The 17,852-nt window shown below is 40.4% G+C and overlaps 1 protein-coding gene across 1 annotated transcript in view; it reads left to right on the forward strand.

Annotated features, from left to right (window-relative positions):
• Positions 1 to 17,852, forward strand: part of adam19a (ADAM metallopeptidase domain 19a) — a 219,235-nt gene that overhangs the window by 87,334 nt on the left and 114,049 nt on the right. The window contains exon 3 of the mRNA XM_046064116.1: positions 4,846 to 4,922. Within this exon, the coding sequence (XP_045920072.1) occupies positions 4,846 to 4,922 (77 nt within the window). The remainder of the gene's footprint in view (positions 1 to 4,845; positions 4,923 to 17,852) is intronic.

Consider the following 17,852-nt stretch of genomic DNA (forward strand, 5'->3'; position numbering starts at 1 on the left):
GTCAGTTAATCCCACTCGATGGTTAGATCGTGGTGTAGTAAATTATTTCAAGAGAACGCAAACTCTATTTCTCCTGCATGAAAATCAGTAAAGCAACATGTCCATCCACCTCGCTGAATTCAACAACCTTTCTTTTCTCTATGTAAGGGGCACACTGCGTTATATATTGATACTGAATGTTGTGCAGAATTTACCAATATAAACATAATTCCTTGGAATTCAGTGCTGGTTTGTGCACATAGGCTGTTTTACATAAAGAGACTCTATGATCAATGGCCTTACTATGTGCAACTACCAACAAAGATTGAATACAAGTGAGATTCTTCATTCTCTATGGTGTGTTCAACACACAAGGTGAAAAGAGGAGCTGCAGCAATATGTGCAATATGAGAAAAATATGGTGTTGGAAATTAAACCATGTAAACCTGAGCCTAGTGTGATCTCTTTAAATAGTTTGTGCATGTGCATGTTCTACAACTGTTTTGTAGGCCTGCCAAATGTCATGAAAAGATGGTTCAAGATGTTTAATGTAGAAGGAAGCTGGATTTTATGTTCAGAAGGAATGCAACTGGGAAACACATAGCCACCGTAACTTTATGCAAAATATGTAATTAGAAAAGCTGGATGGAAGCAACAAAATTAGACAGTACTTCCACAATGATGCTTAAAAAGTTTTTTTCCCCCTTTTGTCCATAAAGACTTTGTGACAAAAAGTCAATAGAAACACGTTTGTCACATAAATAATGATGTAGCAAATACTACATGACAGATCAGTTGTTTGGTCCCATTACACTGCACAACAATTCTGGACTTGGGTTTAAACATATTGAAATTAAGCAGAAAAAGACTGTCTGTAAATTATCTCCAATATTCCTTTCCACAGAGCTGTCAAACGCACTGCTGCACCTGTAGTGGAGATATGTCATAAATAAAGAGACCCCTCTCTGTCATGATCTTGCAAAGGAAAACAAGAAATATGGTCTCAAATGAGCTGAAACAAAAGAACTTTCCCAAAAGCTGTAAGGTCTAGACAGCCAAGCTCTTTTATCCCATGTTTTCTTCCTGACATTGGAACCTTGTGCTGTTGGAAACGCACCAAATCCAAATTCTAATTGTTGCAACATTACTAAAATTAGACATGTTTCCTTTTGAATTTGAACCTAATTAAAAAAAAAAAAATGCTAAAAGAAAATGCCAATGAATGTGTGTTTCCATACCATTATGAAAATATTTTTCTTATTTGAATAAGTTGAGCATATCTAAATTGCTAGGAGCACTCAATCCTCAGTCAGGTGCCATTAAACCACTGCAGAAGAACGCACAATGAAATTACATAATTAAAAGGCCGCTGGTCAAACTGTGAAAAACAATCAGGAAAGCAAAAGGAAATATGGCATTTAGGTTTGTTTCATGTACTTGGCTTAAAATGAATTGTGAATTCTTAACGATTGTGCCAAATGATTGCAGTCAGCTCAAATAATTGCATTCAGGCGATCATTGTAACTGTCAGGCCTAGACACATATGGACATTGGGCACTAAACCACTTCACTATCATTCCCAGATGTAAAATAGTGTCCGTCTGGAGCTGCAGGTGCTCAGTCATGCAATCCTGTAATTATCAGAATCAGAAATACTTTATTCATCCCAAAGTTGCTCACCTTGCTAAACAAGACATTAAAGAAAATCGTTCTGATAATAATGAATTCTGATAATGATGATAGTTGCAATGGATTTAAATCCTTAAAAATTGCCATATTGGGACAAAATAAATCAGAATGTTGCACATAAATTGAGCATTGCCATAGTTATCTGCATATATAATTAGGAGGAACTCAATGTAAATTTAAAATAATTTAATTGCACCTTGAAAGAAATAATTTTCTTGTTCAGCTTTTTATTTCAGAGTCCAGAAGTTTCTTATTTAAAAAGAAAACTCATCTGAACATGTTCCGATATGTCATTTTTACTGCAGCAAACATGGTGTATAGGATGTATGTTTGTCTTCAGGCCCCAGTGACATCCGCGGGCACCACAGATAATCTGCAGATCGTTGGGCTGGGTAATAAAGATGAAGTTCCTGATTTATAGCGGGTGGGTTGCGGATGGGTGAATTAGGGTGAAGCATCTTCCCATTCAGAGAGCCACTGTGCGCATTTACGTACGAGGCACAGCAGCATAACTTTATTTATCTTTATTATTGTTTAAATCTCTTGACATGCTGACAGGATGGGTCAGGATCTAATGTTAATTAATGTTCTGTGTTCTTCTACGCATCCTAAACTTCTCACACACAGTCTAGGTTTATAAAGGGAAACCGTTTGAATTAAAGCAGCCGTGCTCCTGATCAATAAATCAATAATAATGAATAGAAAATAATACGACGTCCCACAGTGCATATAATCCATACTACTCCCTCTCTCTCTTTGTACTGTTTCCAACCAGACAAGTAGCATGCAAGTGACTCAGAAGATAGCCTGCAACCAGGTGGATTTTAGGTGGCTCTGACTGTCCAGACTGAAGTCTTATTTTAAAATAAATCGGACCTGTATCTGACTTGTACCACTTATGAAATTGGCTCAAATCCAAAAATCTGATTTCATGTGACAGGCTATTCACAAAGAAAATCTGATCTGAGTCTGATTTCAGAAAGGAAATCAGATTTGGGTCATTTTGGCCTGCACCCTCAACGCAGACTAAATGTACGCACATTGTCACTGTCACGCCAAAAAATGTATTAAACTGATTCTACATGTGCAAACTAGCGTATGGAAAGTCTACACACAAAACTGAATAAGTAAAGTTGATGAATGACGTCTGCAGTCTGTCACCCCTAATGTAGAATTCTAAGAAGTAGAGAGCAAGAAAATATGAAAGATTATGACATTTTAATCTGACAAGACAGCTGTTGCTGGTGACTGAAAGAACACATGGTGTGGGAGGTACTGGTCACGGCAGTTCACTGATGGCCACACGCCCATATAGTTATTAAACATAGCATTAAACATACCACCCCAGCTCTATACGGTTTAGGAAGCTGTCTGTTTGATGCTGTTGTAGGACTAGCAGGCATGCAGTGTCACTTCAGATCATTCTGACAGAAACACACAGTCGCACTATTCCTCTTTTTTATTTTTTTGGGGGCGAAGGATGTTCTCAGTCGACAAGTGTAATGATTTCACAGTGCTTGTAAAGAGTTTATGGTGTTTCAGGCTCTTGTCAGCTATGGTGCAGCAGTCTTCCTTAAAGCAAACCCTGTCTGTAGAAAAGTAGAATGCAGCACAGTGAGGGTTTGCTTTAAGGAAGACTGCTACACCACAGCTGACAACACTTCATTTGCATAGGACTAGTTTGACCTGGGAATGTATAATTTCATTGCCAATTATTCTTTGTATTAACACGGGGGTTCCGTCTATGCACAAGAAGAAACACATTTGTTAACCTCTTCAACTTGTTTTTTTGCTAGTGGGATTCCACAACTTTCTGTGGATCATTGTTATTTTGCAGAACTGCTGTTACTCAATCAGCAATAAGGTACAGAATTTTAAAGAGGCTCACCTATGGAGGGCAAACTGAATTGGTGACAATATGTTTTCACCACTTCACCTCTCTGTATCTGTAAACTGTATTGTCCTAAAATAGAAAGAAAGAAAACAATTTTTAAATTGAGGATTTCTAAAGGGAGCATGAAACTGTTGGGCCTCAAATAGTTTTCTCTGCAGAGATGCCAGTAGTGGAAGAAATTCGTTATTATTTATATAAATACTTAAAGGGGCTATCTGTAAGTTTTTGACTTTAATAAATCAAATTTTCATTGTCTTATTGTCAATGGGCTCACTCAGAAATGAAGCACACGCTTGTTTTCACCGTTGCTTGCATCAGCCACTATTCTGCTTTTAATGTGGGGACACCGGGTCGGATTCAGCCCTGTGCGCGCTCCCGAGTCTCTCTGGTACTACAGCGACATCACGGCAGCTAACATGCAGTCCTACATTAGGCTACGTTAGCTCGGACCTGGCGCTGTTTGCTTTGTAACGTTCAGTTTAGATTTATTGCCTTTTACCAATACTCAGGTACACAGCTTCTCCACCTCTCAGTCGCTGTAACTAACGTGACCCACATGCTATACAACCCAGAGGAAGAGCCATCCACTGACACTATAGTAAAGTTACTGACTGCAGTCTAACTGTTATAAAGTGTGACACAATCTCGTTATAATATTCAGTCCAGCTCACTAACCGTTTCGTTATCATCCAAAACATGTAGCTGTGCTGATATTGCTGAGCCTCCGGAGACAGATTCACAGATAGTAAAGATGGTTACTGAAAGCAGCAGGCGAGCTAACGATGTAGCACATCAGCTAAATGCAGTAAATGTAACATGATCATGTAACGAGCACTGATTAGTTCAACCTGCAGCTGATAAAACTATTACTGTAACGTTGCAGTGGGAGTTTACCTGAGTTTCCAGCATGTTGTGTGAAGCAGTCTCCCTGCCTGCCCATAGACAGTAGAGAAAAAAAATGATTAGTTTCAGCTCTAATCAGAATGTAGTTTGAACATGTATTCCCATATCTATTAAAGAAATACTGGAAAAAACATTTATTCTTAAATACATCTTAGGGAATAGATGAATGAAATGTATTTATTTTCCACTCAGGTAATTAATTGCCTTTGGGCAGCTTGTTGACTTGTTGACTGTTCCCTGCAGGCTGAACACTGGCTGAAAATGGTCAAAATGGTGTTTTAAATGCACTTTGATGCTTTTAAATGCAATTTAAGCTGAGTGTTCCTGGCGAGCTTTTTAACTGCTATGACCTGATCTGATCTCTCTTCTTAACCCGACAGGAAGTGTACCCAGTCAGAGGGGAAATAGTGCTCTCATCAAATGATCTCCAACTGGTGCTACAAATGGAACGTAATCAGTGAGTATTCTGTCTCTCGTACCATCTTTACTGCCCAAACACCTTTAAAAACCTCCTCTATCTTCCACCTGAGAAAGACAAATTCATTGGGAGACAGATAATGTTGAGTGAAGTGATAATAGAAGATGATGATATAAAGCTCCCATCATGCCTCTGCTCTCTCAGCTGTGTCTTTAGCTCAGGGTTACTAAATGTTTCCAAATCTCGAAAGCTTTTTAAAGGTTGAATGGATAGCTTTAGGATATGGATGTGCTAGTGCTAATAGCAGTTGGTAGCTCAATAATCCTAAAGTTAAAAGATTTTAGCTCTTATTTTACAAAGAATAGACTGACAATTTTGTGAGCCCAGTTGGTCAGCACAGAAAGCTCTATGAATCACTGATGCTGAAAAGGACTCATGTTCCATTACACACATTATTTGACGGTCAAGGACGGTTGCTAGTCCCTGACTGTTTCAACCAATGGCATTTGGACCTTTTTCATATTCACCTCAAGTGAGATAAATAGGACATGCTCTTGAATCATAGCTTTAGCTACTTATTTGCTCCTTTGTAATGAGAGCAGGGAATGTGTAAGTGACGCACCTCAGGGCACAATGAGGAGAGAGGCTAATCAAGAGCACCGTGATCCATGGAGGGAATGTGGAACAGGGTTCAAGGCCGGCAGAGGTTATGATGATCCTGTGATAACATCAAGGGGAGCTCTGTCTGGTGCGAGCACATTAGCCGGAGACGTGCCGAGACTCCCAAGGCAGACCACTTAACATGCTTACAAAGCCCGGAGGTGGAGAGAACATGTCTGAACGCATCCCCTCTGTGCAGGGATCCTTAACCTAACAGATCCTCATTAGAATAATATAACAATAGAATAATATAACAAAATACATTTTATTTAAAGAGGGTTTATTATGCTCATTTCCAAGTTCATACTTTTATTTAGGGGTTGTACCAGAATGGGTTTACATGGTTTGATTTTCAAAAAACACCATATTTTTGTCATTCTGCACATTTCTGCAGCTCCTCTTTTCTGTTTGTTGAACGCTCAATTTTAGCTACAAAATTAAGCACCTCACTCTGTTGGTCCTTTGTTGGGAGTTGCTACTACTAGCCAATCAGAAGCAGAGTAGGGCGGGTCCTGACAAGAAGGGCCGCATAACGCAGTAAACACGTTTCGATTCAGCTGTACATGTCCCAGAACCAGTTTTGCAACCTAGACTGGAGCAAGTTTTTAAGAGTGGCGCGTTATTAATTAGTAACTCCATTTGTCTTTCATACCTAACATTTTAACTGAGCTCTGTCTCTACATCACAGTAACAACTTTATGTCCACTGACTGCCTGCAGGGTATCTAACAGTCAGTAGGGAGGGTGGGGGTGAGGAGAGGCAGCAGGTGGACATCTTGTCAGTGTGTGTGCTACAGCTCAAGATGTTGGTGTGGTAACGATTTAAAAAAAATCTTTACTTGAAGATCCAACTGGAATAAAAATATAGTCTACTTAAATCATTTTGTGGGACACATTGCACTGCAGGAATGTGACTTCAAAAGGGATGAGCAGGTGTGAGAGGCCTCAATGAGTGGCACATTGAGGATTTCAGGATTTCAGTCAAAGGCACCATACACATAGTGGATGCATAGGATTCCAATTGCTTGGAAACACACACTGATGACTTGGAGTAAGAGGAGACAAAAGGAGGAACTGATACAGACAGTTAGGCAGGCCGACAGAACCTGAGACAATGATGACATACATGAAACAGACAGGCAGTGACGAATGAGATGGAGAGGATGTGTAAACGTAGAGAGTTGACTGACAATACACGGAGTCTGGGCCAGGGAGCCGCAGTGTGTAATACAGGATGGCGAGTGGGCAGAGTCTGTGCTTATTTTAAACCAGCAGTTGAGTCCCAGCAAATCGCACATATGTCTGGACCGGCGAATGTAGGTCAGAGGAAGAGGGACACATTCTGGGGGAGCAATCGCTCTGCTGATGGAGGACTTACTGGGAATGTTACTGGAAACTAAGTTTATTTTATCTATTGGGCCCCTTCCACTGGGACAGGACTTGAACATGGCCAGGAACAAGCAGGGTGTTTAGAGGCCAAGATCAGTACTTTTACACTTATGGAAGGTGGAGAAAATAGATGTGGTTGTGATGAAAAAATATATATATTCAACAAAGACCTGAGTAAAACGAGATTGAATAATAAGGATGAAAAATATCTTGTTATAATAGAAAATAATAAAAGCACGTTATTACAAAGAGCAACATCTTTTTAAATTGATAAACGTATCTTGTTATCACCCCCCCTGTAGGATAAGCAGTTGATGATGGATGGATGGATCTTGTTACCATGATAACCATCCTGTTACAAAGAGATAAAGATTTTATTTATTTATGCATTTGTTTCAATATTTTTGTCTGTATTATTCTTCCTTTGCATTTTCTACCCTATTTATATCCCCCAAAGTATTTATTTCTGTCTTCCTCTTTTCCCTTTCTCTATGCATTTCTGCCATATTATGCAAATGAGGGGGCGGTGTCTCAAGGGATAAACTTCTTGCCAATTGGTTGATCAGTCAGACGGCAGAGGTCGACAAGCCTTGCACACCACAGTGACAACAGAGGGGTGTGACCTCTGATATACAGCAATTGTAAGTCGCTTTGGGTAAATGCAGTCATGTGAGCCGCAGCTAAATTTGGAGTGCACACGTGTTTGAGCCTTTATGGTAAATGCAGAATAATGGAGCAGAGTGAGCTGACAGGCAGGGTTAGCAACTTCACTCATTTTCTCATTTTACAAAGACAAGTGTTGCAGTATGAGAGTCTCACCTGAAGAGAGGCTGTGAAGTCGTCATTGTACATGATACAAGCACCACATACTATATAATTTATCAAACTGGGTTGGACTTTTATTTGGATTATATTTCCTGGAAGTATAAAACATGTGAAATGTATCCATTTAAATTAAAAAAAAAACAAACACAAATGTATTATAGAAGATAAACAAATCTCTTTAACATTATAAAAGCATCATAAAATTGGAACAGATCTTCTTTTTGTAAGGAGTAAAATATCTAATTATAATGAAATATCTCCTTCTAGTGCAGTGCCTGTTCCCAGGCCTCCCTGTGCTTTTTGTTTCAAAATGTGCGACTCACATTGGTTTCACCTACAGCAGTGGTCTGCAAAAGGGCCAAATTAAATCCATAAATAAATACTTTGATAGCACCTGGTGCTGAAATAGATATCAGTGATGACAGAAACAGTTACTGACATAATCACTTCCTCTTGTGCCTACAAAATTAAACACTGCTGAATGTTTTTTGCAGCAATGCTTTATTTCAAGTTGAATTAAGAGCTTTTACTTTGAAAAGTTCTGAAAGACATTCAATAGAGTCTGTGGCTTGCTTGACAGATCTCTAAAAGAAGCCTCAGGAAACGTGATTCTCCTGAATGAGATGCTCAGGAATTTCCTCTACCTGGAGATGCTGCGGAAATGAAAATCAGCTCAGTCGCTTTATTGTGAGCATGTGAAACAGTCTCTTCATTGTTAATTTGTTGAAGAGAGAAAAAACACAGAACCCTCCAATTAAAAGACGTGTGCACTACTGACTGAGCTAACCGGACATGTTAGCTGATGTGCCCGCCCCTGACCTACAGCATTAATCACACTGAAACAACACGACAGTCATTATTAGTTATGATGAAGCTTGTTCTTTCATCTTTTGTTCTTCTTTATGTTCCATGTATTCAACCATCAGTATATTCTCATGTCTATTCTTTTTACTTTCCTCTCGAAGTATGGATGCCATATCTGAAAAGCGCAAACCCGACCGATAGATATCCTGACCTACACACAGATCCTGAGAATAAATTGAGCATGAGAATGGGGAAGCCTGTGTGTGTGTGTCTGTGTGTTTGTGCGTGTGTGTGTGTGTGTCCTGGAATGCCGGCTGACTTAAGCCTGGACATGCCTGTGCTGGCTGAGCTGTACCCAGAACAGACAGATGACATAGTATGTGCTGGCACTTCGTCTGTGAATCACGTGTGGCCATCTTGACGCTGGTTCTGATTGAGGTAATGAGCAATAAACCAAAGCCACCTGCATGCAGAAAAGATGAACTGTGTCCCTGTTCCTTACTGCAAACTCATTTTAAGCAGGTTTTTGGAATGAGAACTGTAAAAGTGACTAAAATAAGTATAGTAGAAACTATATAGAAACAGTAACTGCAAAGAGTCACCGTGTTTTAATTTTGAGTATGGTGTTGAGAAGCTCCAAGAAGGTTTTAAAAACCAAACAAAAAAAGTATTAAATCTTAAACCTTAAAAAATGGAAATCCATGAAATATGGATCTACTGAGGCCAAGAATGAACTTAGAATCTTGATTTTTCTTTTTGTGCTACATAACTCTTGTGCAGGTACACTTAGGGGTATTTTCAGTTATTTCCACAGCATCTCATGGTTTTAATCAGTGAATGGAGCTGGCTCAGTTGTTATCATGTATGTAATGTCACTTGTAAAGTCACGTCATAACATGGTCGCATATGGGCAGAAATTGCAGCCCCTGCTATTTGCTGACAAAGGCTGTGAGATGTGTTAACAACTCCAAAACCAATCTTGAGTTGAGATTATTTAGTTAAGCATCTTTTTGAAGTTTAATTGGCAGCGGACAAGTTTGATTGCTGTCTGTATGCACACAGATTGCCTCATTTTCTGTTTGTACAAAATGAAAAATAATTAATAAAGATTTCTTGTGTACCAGCTGCAAAAGCAGTGTAAATGACAATTAGTGTATAGTACAGTTAGGATGTGATGTAAAATAACATGAGTGAAATGTATTTATGGATGAACTTAAGTGATAAAATAAAGTTCAAACATAAATGTGAAAGTGCCGTATCATTTTTCAACTGACAATTGATTTCCTCAGTAGACGACAGGTAAATATCGATTCCTTCCAAATGAGAACGGTGTTCGAGCCAGGTCTGTCTGGGAGATGGCCGGTGCTCCATCCACAGGGAACATAGCACTGTGAAAGCTGCACACTCGGTGAGCGCTACAACATGAGAAACTGAGAAATGACTATTGATATTAGACATGTAACCAGTTTAGTTTTTTATTACACTAGTAATTTTTTAACTTCCGTCTTCCAAGTCTTCCAAAGCCCCACTCGGGCTTGGACCCCTAAAAATGGTAAACAGAAATAAACTATCATCACTGGAGCAGTCTGGTGGTGTGGCAGCAGAAACTTCTATATCTCTTCCCAGAATGCAGCAGGGTGAACAGGCTGTGGCTGGGTGGGTACTGTCCTTTAGTATCCTTTGGGCTCTGTGCAGGCACCTCACCTCACCGATATCACTGATGCTTGGGAGATGGGTACCAATGATCTTCTGAGCAGTTTTAATCACCCGCTGCAGAGCCCTCTGGTCCTGGGCCGTGCACATCCCATGTTAGTGATGTTTCCAGTCTGGATGCTTTCTGTTGCTCCTCTGTTTGGCCTTCTTAAGCTTCCTCAAGAAATACAGTCATTTCTGAGCTTTCTTCAGCAGCGTGGAGATGTGAAACGACCATGTCAAGTTCTCCGTGATGCTGATTCCCAGGAACCTGAAACTGTTCACCTGCTCCACCTCAGCTCCACTGATATGTGGTGTATGAGTGTGTGTCAACGATCAGCTCCTTGGTTTTGCGGACATTGAGGAGTAGGTTGTTCTCTGGACACAGGCTTCTCATACATAGTTATGCATACATTGGTAACGGCCAATAGTTTAATTTTGTGTTTGACTCACTTGTGAAATTGAATGTCAGTTCACTACAACTGTAGAGATTGGACATTTTATGTTTTCAGGAGGTCATTGCACACTTTGAATCAAACCCTGTGATATGCATTTTATACGGAATCCGTTCCCAAAATGTGACGTTGCAGCCTTTTATTTTATTTGTGAACCAGCTGAAAATGCCCCTTGACTCTGGGTAATGGATATTGTGTATCAAATATTTGAAAGGCTACTTTGTGGACTCTCCCCTTTGGTTTTTTATTTTTTTATTTTTTTTCCTTATTTATTTTTAATCTCTCTTTTTTTAAATCATTGTTGTTACTGTTCTTATTTGTATACGTTTTTGTCAGTTCATTTCCCTATGTATGTCCCCGTCTTTGCGGTTTGTGTGTTTCAAAACCTACTAAGAATACATTAACAAAAAAAAGTTATATTCTCCCATCAATATTTATTTCAGTTTCCTCTTCCGGTAAAATTTAGAAATTGACACAGTTTTGCACAGTTCAAATTTATTACATCTAGAAAAGCTTCTTCAAATTGGAAAGTAGGTTGCTAATATTACAGGTACGCTGTTTACACAGCTGCAAATCTGTGTGTGTGTGTGTGTGTGTGTGTGTGTGTGTGTGGTGAGCTTGTACAAGCAAGGAAACAGAATTAAGCAAACATGTACATTATTAAAGAAGTACCAGCAGGGTAATCACCATATATTAAATATTAATAATGTCAAAACAATTGGCCATATCATTCAATTAGTTTTGCATTGACTGGTGGGGCTCAGCAGCTTTATCTCCTCGCCTCAGTATATCTCACACACAGCTCGGGATGTTGGCATTGCACCTAAAGACCACATTTCATTGTAATTGCAAATTTTCTGTTGAGAGTTACTAGATGAAGTGTAAGCTCTCTTTATGTTAATGAAAGCCTTGATTACACTGCCACCCTGGGATGATACGTAATGAAATGGGCAATACATGCCATCCGTTGTACATAATGATGAGGCAGATCCTTGCAAATGTGTCTCATTGAGCTAAATGTATTGCTGTACTCCAGGCATACCTGACAAGGTGTTAATTAGGACTCGAGTCCTCTGAGAGTCTGACTCCACAAAGACAAGTTTAGAGGGAACAGCACTTTTGAAGCACTCTAGCAAGGCTTGTAATATCCAAGTTCCTGCATGGATTTTCTGCAGGAACCAGTCTTTTGAGTTTGGCTGCAGCCCCACAGTGTCTCCACTTTAATAGTGATTAAAATCAATAATGAGCTTTGTTCTGTTAATCTGCTCTAATCCAGCTCGGGATGTCAGCTCAGACGATGACTGGCAGCTCCGAGCCAGCCGCGCCCGCCTCCTTTTTGCGGAGGAAAATCCCAAGAAAACAACTCCGCTTTGGATCCGCTTCAGCTGGCAGGATGAAGGGATGAAGGGGGTGAGAGGAGAGGAGAGGAGGGGGAGTGACGTATGAGTCATTGCCAGGAAATGAGTTGTCCTTCAGATGCTGTGAGGAGTGTGGGAAAGACACCGCAGAGGGTTAGAGAAGCTCAGAGGAAACAGAATAAACCTTCAGTGAAAGTTAGTCCTGGAGAAGTAGATATGAAAAAGAGTGAGACAGAGAACAGGTGGTGGTGTTTGGGTGATGTGAGCCTTGGCCTGCCACGCCTGTATACCCTGCAGACCCTGTAGTGTTTCCTGTTTGGCATGTGCTAAGGAAGAGCTGTTAGAGCAGCTGCGCGCCCATGAAACATTATATATTTACTCCTCGTTTCTGGACAGTTGTGTATCTGCACAGACACACAGACTCTCTCTGTAGCATCTGACAGTACAGTCTTGTTCACCATTGTGTTTGTATCCCCAAAGACAGCGTAGCCTCATCTGTCAAAGTGTGACCTTCTGAAACTGAATGTCTGAGACAGACCATGACCAAGGCTCAGTCCTGCAGGGCTTTGTTGCCATCTCTCATTTCACTTCACGCCTTAAGTCCACGATGACTGATCGCCAGCACAAATCACACTTCACACACCTTTTCCACGTCCTCAGACAGAAAAATCATACACCACAATGCAACTACACATAGTCAGGAGGTTCTTAAAACAATGAAAAGGTCTTTATTCAAACCTTTTGAAGGTTTTAATTACAAACATGCTGCTGTTTTCAATTTTCAAAAGTCTGTCTGTGAGTTTTCCTGTATTTATTCCATTCACTTAGTGGATATTTACCATGCTAGCATTCTAGGCAGTTTGTTGCAATGAAAATGTCCTTGAATGTTAATTTGAACTGAGGCTAGAAAAGCTGAGTCACAGTTATTTGATGTCTCTTTCATTTGAAATTTCAGCTTTCACAATGTCGCTCCATTTCCCAGATCCAATTTCTGGACAAGCACTCAACAAACACATCGTCCTCTCTAGTGTAATGTACTATAGAATAACTGTATGTTCTTTAGATATTTCCCTCTGTGCTAATTCCAGTGATGCTGCTAAATACCACAGAATGCACATTCAGCAGACTTCAGAACAATACAAACAGGAAAGTCAGGCGATCAGTCTGGCTGTGTGAGCTTCATGCCTTTAGTTCCAACTGCCTAAGCAGGCAACCAAAATCAACTCTTTAACACCGCAGGGGGCTGTGACTCTGTTACCACGGGGTAAACAGTAGAAATATGTTGTGATTTGCTGGCCGACCCTGTGTTGGTCCCAAAACCATCAATCTGAGAAGCGTGCCCACTTTACGCAGTGAGCGGATGGAGCTAAGAGAGTAGGCAGGGAACGTCTCTGCAATTTTTTAATTCCTCACACAAGAACTTCTGTCGGCTTTTCACCGGGTGTGACACCATGAATATCTTCCAGAATCGCCTCTCACCACTCGCTATGACAGAACGCGTTTTTTTGCCCTTTGAGTGTGGCCATTCAGTAAAGGTATTAACACTTTAACTTTAGACGTGGTTCATTTCAAGCGTGTTGACTCCCTTAGACAGCCTTTCTGCATCTTCAGCCAGACCTTAAAACATCCAAATGCAGCATGTTGGAAGTGTGGAACTATCATTAATGAAGCTTTGGCTCTGTGATCTGTTGGTGTCTATTATCATGATCATTAAAGTACATCTCTTAACTATGCCATTTTCATGTAATCTATTTTGCTATACATTTGTTTAATATTACAGCCATGTGGTCCTGGACACAACCTGGCTACTTCACCTTGACCACTTCTTTCAGCGTCTGTATAGCCCATCCAGTGTGTGCCACGACATTTAATTATGTTCTTCAAATGATGTCCAAGACATGCTCTCAGCTCCACTCTTCACAGGGCCACTTCAGAGCTTCATAGATAAACATAAAGTCTAAGGAAAGCTAAGACACTTGCATTCTTCCTGTCTCATGCAAGAACTTAAGATATCAAAGGTTTTGAAGCAGGCAATATGGCAGTTGATGCCATTTCTTTAGGTCATATCAGAACCTTGAATTAAACCACATATGATATATAATATGAAATATTAAAATTATGAACATCAGCATCCACATTTGCACAAAGGGGTCACAAAGTCTCAGATTTTGCTGCCACCAACATATACTGTATTTGCCCCAAGCAATCATTGCTTCTTTTGTTTTCAGCAGAAGTCATTAACCTTGATCCAGTGACAGGCGCTCAGGGAGCTGACAGCACACTTCACAGATGGGTGAGGGGCCATGAACAGGCGTTGGGGCCAATTAGAGCCAGTGTGACAAACGTAGAGGTTCCTGGTTGTCCTAGTTAAAGAATGTGACCCCGGCATGTTGTCAGCTTGAGGTTAGCTGAAGTGTGCTTGTCATCTGTCCTTGTTTAAAAGTAAAGCTGAATATATGCTTGATGCGTGGGGTTAAATGTAATCCCATCATAGGTATCTACAGACAAGATTTTGATTTATAGTTCAGTTATGGATTTCACCCCGCAACACCAAAAGATATATCATGCATGATATCACGATATCACGATGTAATTATATTCCTCAGTAACTTTGTTTACTTTGTGATGGGGGCCACACATACATAGAACTAGAGTTACAACCAGGTAACTATTTTATTATCTCTCATTACTGAAAAGGAGAGTCCTGCACTGTAATTGCTGTGTTTACGTTCATTCATTCATTCGCTTTTATAGAGGCTGGGGGTCGCAGTGAGCAGAAGCTTTGCAGTAGAGATGACTTTGCTAGATGTGATACTGAAAAGGAAAAGGTAACAGCCTTTTTTAAAACCTGCTTCACGATGCAGGTAGTATCAGACACTTGTAGGAGAAAACACAAACAGCCCGGGCTTAACAAACTCTTGTTGTTTCCATGTGGTATCTCCATAGCAGCCATGGCCCAGATGTGTATGTTTTGGAGGAGGTGCTTGTCAGTAGGCTCTGAAGCTACCTGACCTTAACAAATAAGCACAGTAATACTGCTTAAGATCTTACCTTGCTGCCAAACATAAATCGCATCATCCATCAGATCTGAGACCAATAAAATGGCCAATTTGCGGCAGCAGGGAAAGCTGAAAACACATCTGACATAATATAGCCTTTAAAGTTTTGTTGAACGAGGTAGCAAAGAAACTTTTAGTTTCATACCGTAGACCATCAAAACAATGCACTGTATGGGTAATTATGTAGCGTTGCTCTCTGCCACTTACCTCTCGTCTAGTAGCAGTCATGTGTTTTATTGATTGAGTTAGGTTGTCTGCTGTACTGTGTAATCACTGCCCCTCATCGGGCCCCAGATGCTAGCACTGTTTTTCCAGATGTCTCTTAGAGGACCAGGGAGGGCTGCATAATTACATTAACTGCAGCTCTGCTATTGATTTTTCTTCCCTGAGGCCATTAACTTAGTTCAACTCTACCTCAGTTCCATGAACACCGTAATTACGATTAAAGTATTTATGTTCTCCATACAGAGCACAATGGAAGGTCTAGCTGTGTTTTGATGTAGCTTTGGGCACCCGAAACGTGGCTGCTTTCATTTCTTTGTTGCCTTATCACCACTGTTCCCGCTCCCAACAACACTCGGCTCTTCCTACCGACGTGATGAAGGTCCTCTCTCAGCCCTCCCGTGTTCCTGTCTTTGAGGCTCAGCGCAGTATGCTCAATTCAGAAATGCACAAATGTTCAATTACTCCTTTGTTTTTCTGTTTTGGTCTCTTTAGGCATTGAGCCACTTTTCTTTTGATAGGAGTGGTTGTATAACATAACTTTGAGTCCCCTATAGCAAAACAGTAATTTGGGTCATGGAAGGTAGGTCTACAGGTTGTTTTAAACAGGAGGGAAAATGTTCACCTCCCTCCTCATTATGTCAATGTCTGAAGTGGACTGATTGTATGTACATAGTCAGCAGGAGGAGTTATTCTTAAACCAGTTTGGGCCGGTATATGTGTAAGTAATGATGGGTAAATAGAAGGAGGGTAGAGGGAGAAAATGGACACAGAGATGATTAACAACAGATTGCAATACTTGTGTGAATGTGTGTTTTTGAGCAAGGGGCGACTTTTCTGTCTGTGTGTGTGTGTGTGTGTGTGTGTGTGTGTGTGTGTGTGTGTGTGTGTGTGTGTGTGTTCATGTCTTTCTCTGTCAGTAGGGCAATAAGTTATTTTCTCTCTCTCTCTCTCACACCCTCCTCTCCCTGTTACCTCCTGATGTCTCTACTGATTTGTAGACATAAGCAACAGCTGGCTGGGCTGTTGGACTTGTGCCAATAATGTTTCTACAACAAAGCTAAAACACATTAAGGAGTGCAATCAGAGTGAAGCATTAAAGTCTGGGTCCAGCCTATATGTTGCAAATGAGCAAATTATTGGTGATTCGCTTGTGAATTCCCCCATAGTTCAACATTAGGTTAAATGACAATAGAATAACCCCACAAAAGAAGATAAACTCCACCTCAATAAACCCTCATTCGACTGGATTTAAATGTTTTTCAGCAGAAAAACAACAGCATTAATGGCTGCATTATTACAACAATACTTGTTGGACTGAGCTGATGATAGACTTTCTCTATAGAAATGTGACAAAAATCAGCTGTTATTCATGTAGCTGCACCAATTACAGTAAAATCAGCTCTCCTACACACTGGGATCAGCTTGTCATGTTATGTCATTGTGACTGGTCCAAAAGTGTTGTTTTTTGTGTTTTATTTGGTAAATGGTCTGTATATACCTTTCTTCTCTTTCCAACCACTCAAAGCGCTTTACACTACATCACATTCAACCCTTTCTCCACATTCATACAGGTATGGAGAAAGGCTAAGGTGCCATCTGCCATCAGAAACAGAAATACACCGGGAGAGTACCTGCTAAAGGAGAAGGAGATGACACGGCGTTTGTGTAATCTCGTGAGACTTGGTGCAATTCAAACATGGCGGCGTGCAGCTAAACAAACAAACAAACAAAAAAAACCCACCAATGTAAGCCAATTAACAATAATAATAATTATTTATTGTAATAAACAAATACTAACAGTCAAATCGCTCTGGAGGAATCCGAAGACGAGTGGTCATGGGGAAATCAAAAAGAAACTGCACTGAAGACTCACCTGGAGCATCACCTGGAGTAGTCTCCTCACAAGGCGCAGATCTCACAAGAGAGGTTCAGAGGTTCTCTGAATTACACCTCACAGTCCAGTTTTCAATGGCATGGGCTTATTATTATAAAATAAATATTATATATCACAAAGTTGGATGAAGGATGTTCTATTATATGTTCATAAATCAGATTCCAGATTTAAGTAAGTAAACGTCATCTTGTGCATTCATTACATTGTTTGTGAAGAATGCAAATGATGTTAATAACTTAAAACCTGCATCATCCAGACCGTTCTCATCTCAGGGCATCCAATACCAGCGCTTTCAGAAAAAGTGACAAAGCGTAGTTATTTCACGCTAAAGCTACCCTTTAGCATCTGTGGGAGTAACTCCGGGTGTGTCTTGTACAGACCAGATATGCTAGCTAGCTATGTTTGTGTTAAAGGTGTTGACAGGCCCCCGAATCCCCCTACCCTTACCATAACCATCAGAAATGTTAGTGCCTAAACCTAAGTCACTGACTCTTTGCATGTCGACCAGCTAACCCTACAGCTGTGCACATCAGCCTCACATTAGCCTCCTTTGTGTTTCTGAGATGCAGCGAACGGTGGTGTTTCATATGGACGCTGAAGGGTAAAGGG

This window comes from Micropterus dolomieu, linkage group LG12 (assembly GCF_021292245.1).
Source record: "Micropterus dolomieu isolate WLL.071019.BEF.003 ecotype Adirondacks linkage group LG12, ASM2129224v1, whole genome shotgun sequence".
Classification (NCBI taxonomy): Eukaryota; Metazoa; Chordata; class Actinopteri; order Centrarchiformes; family Centrarchidae; genus Micropterus; species Micropterus dolomieu.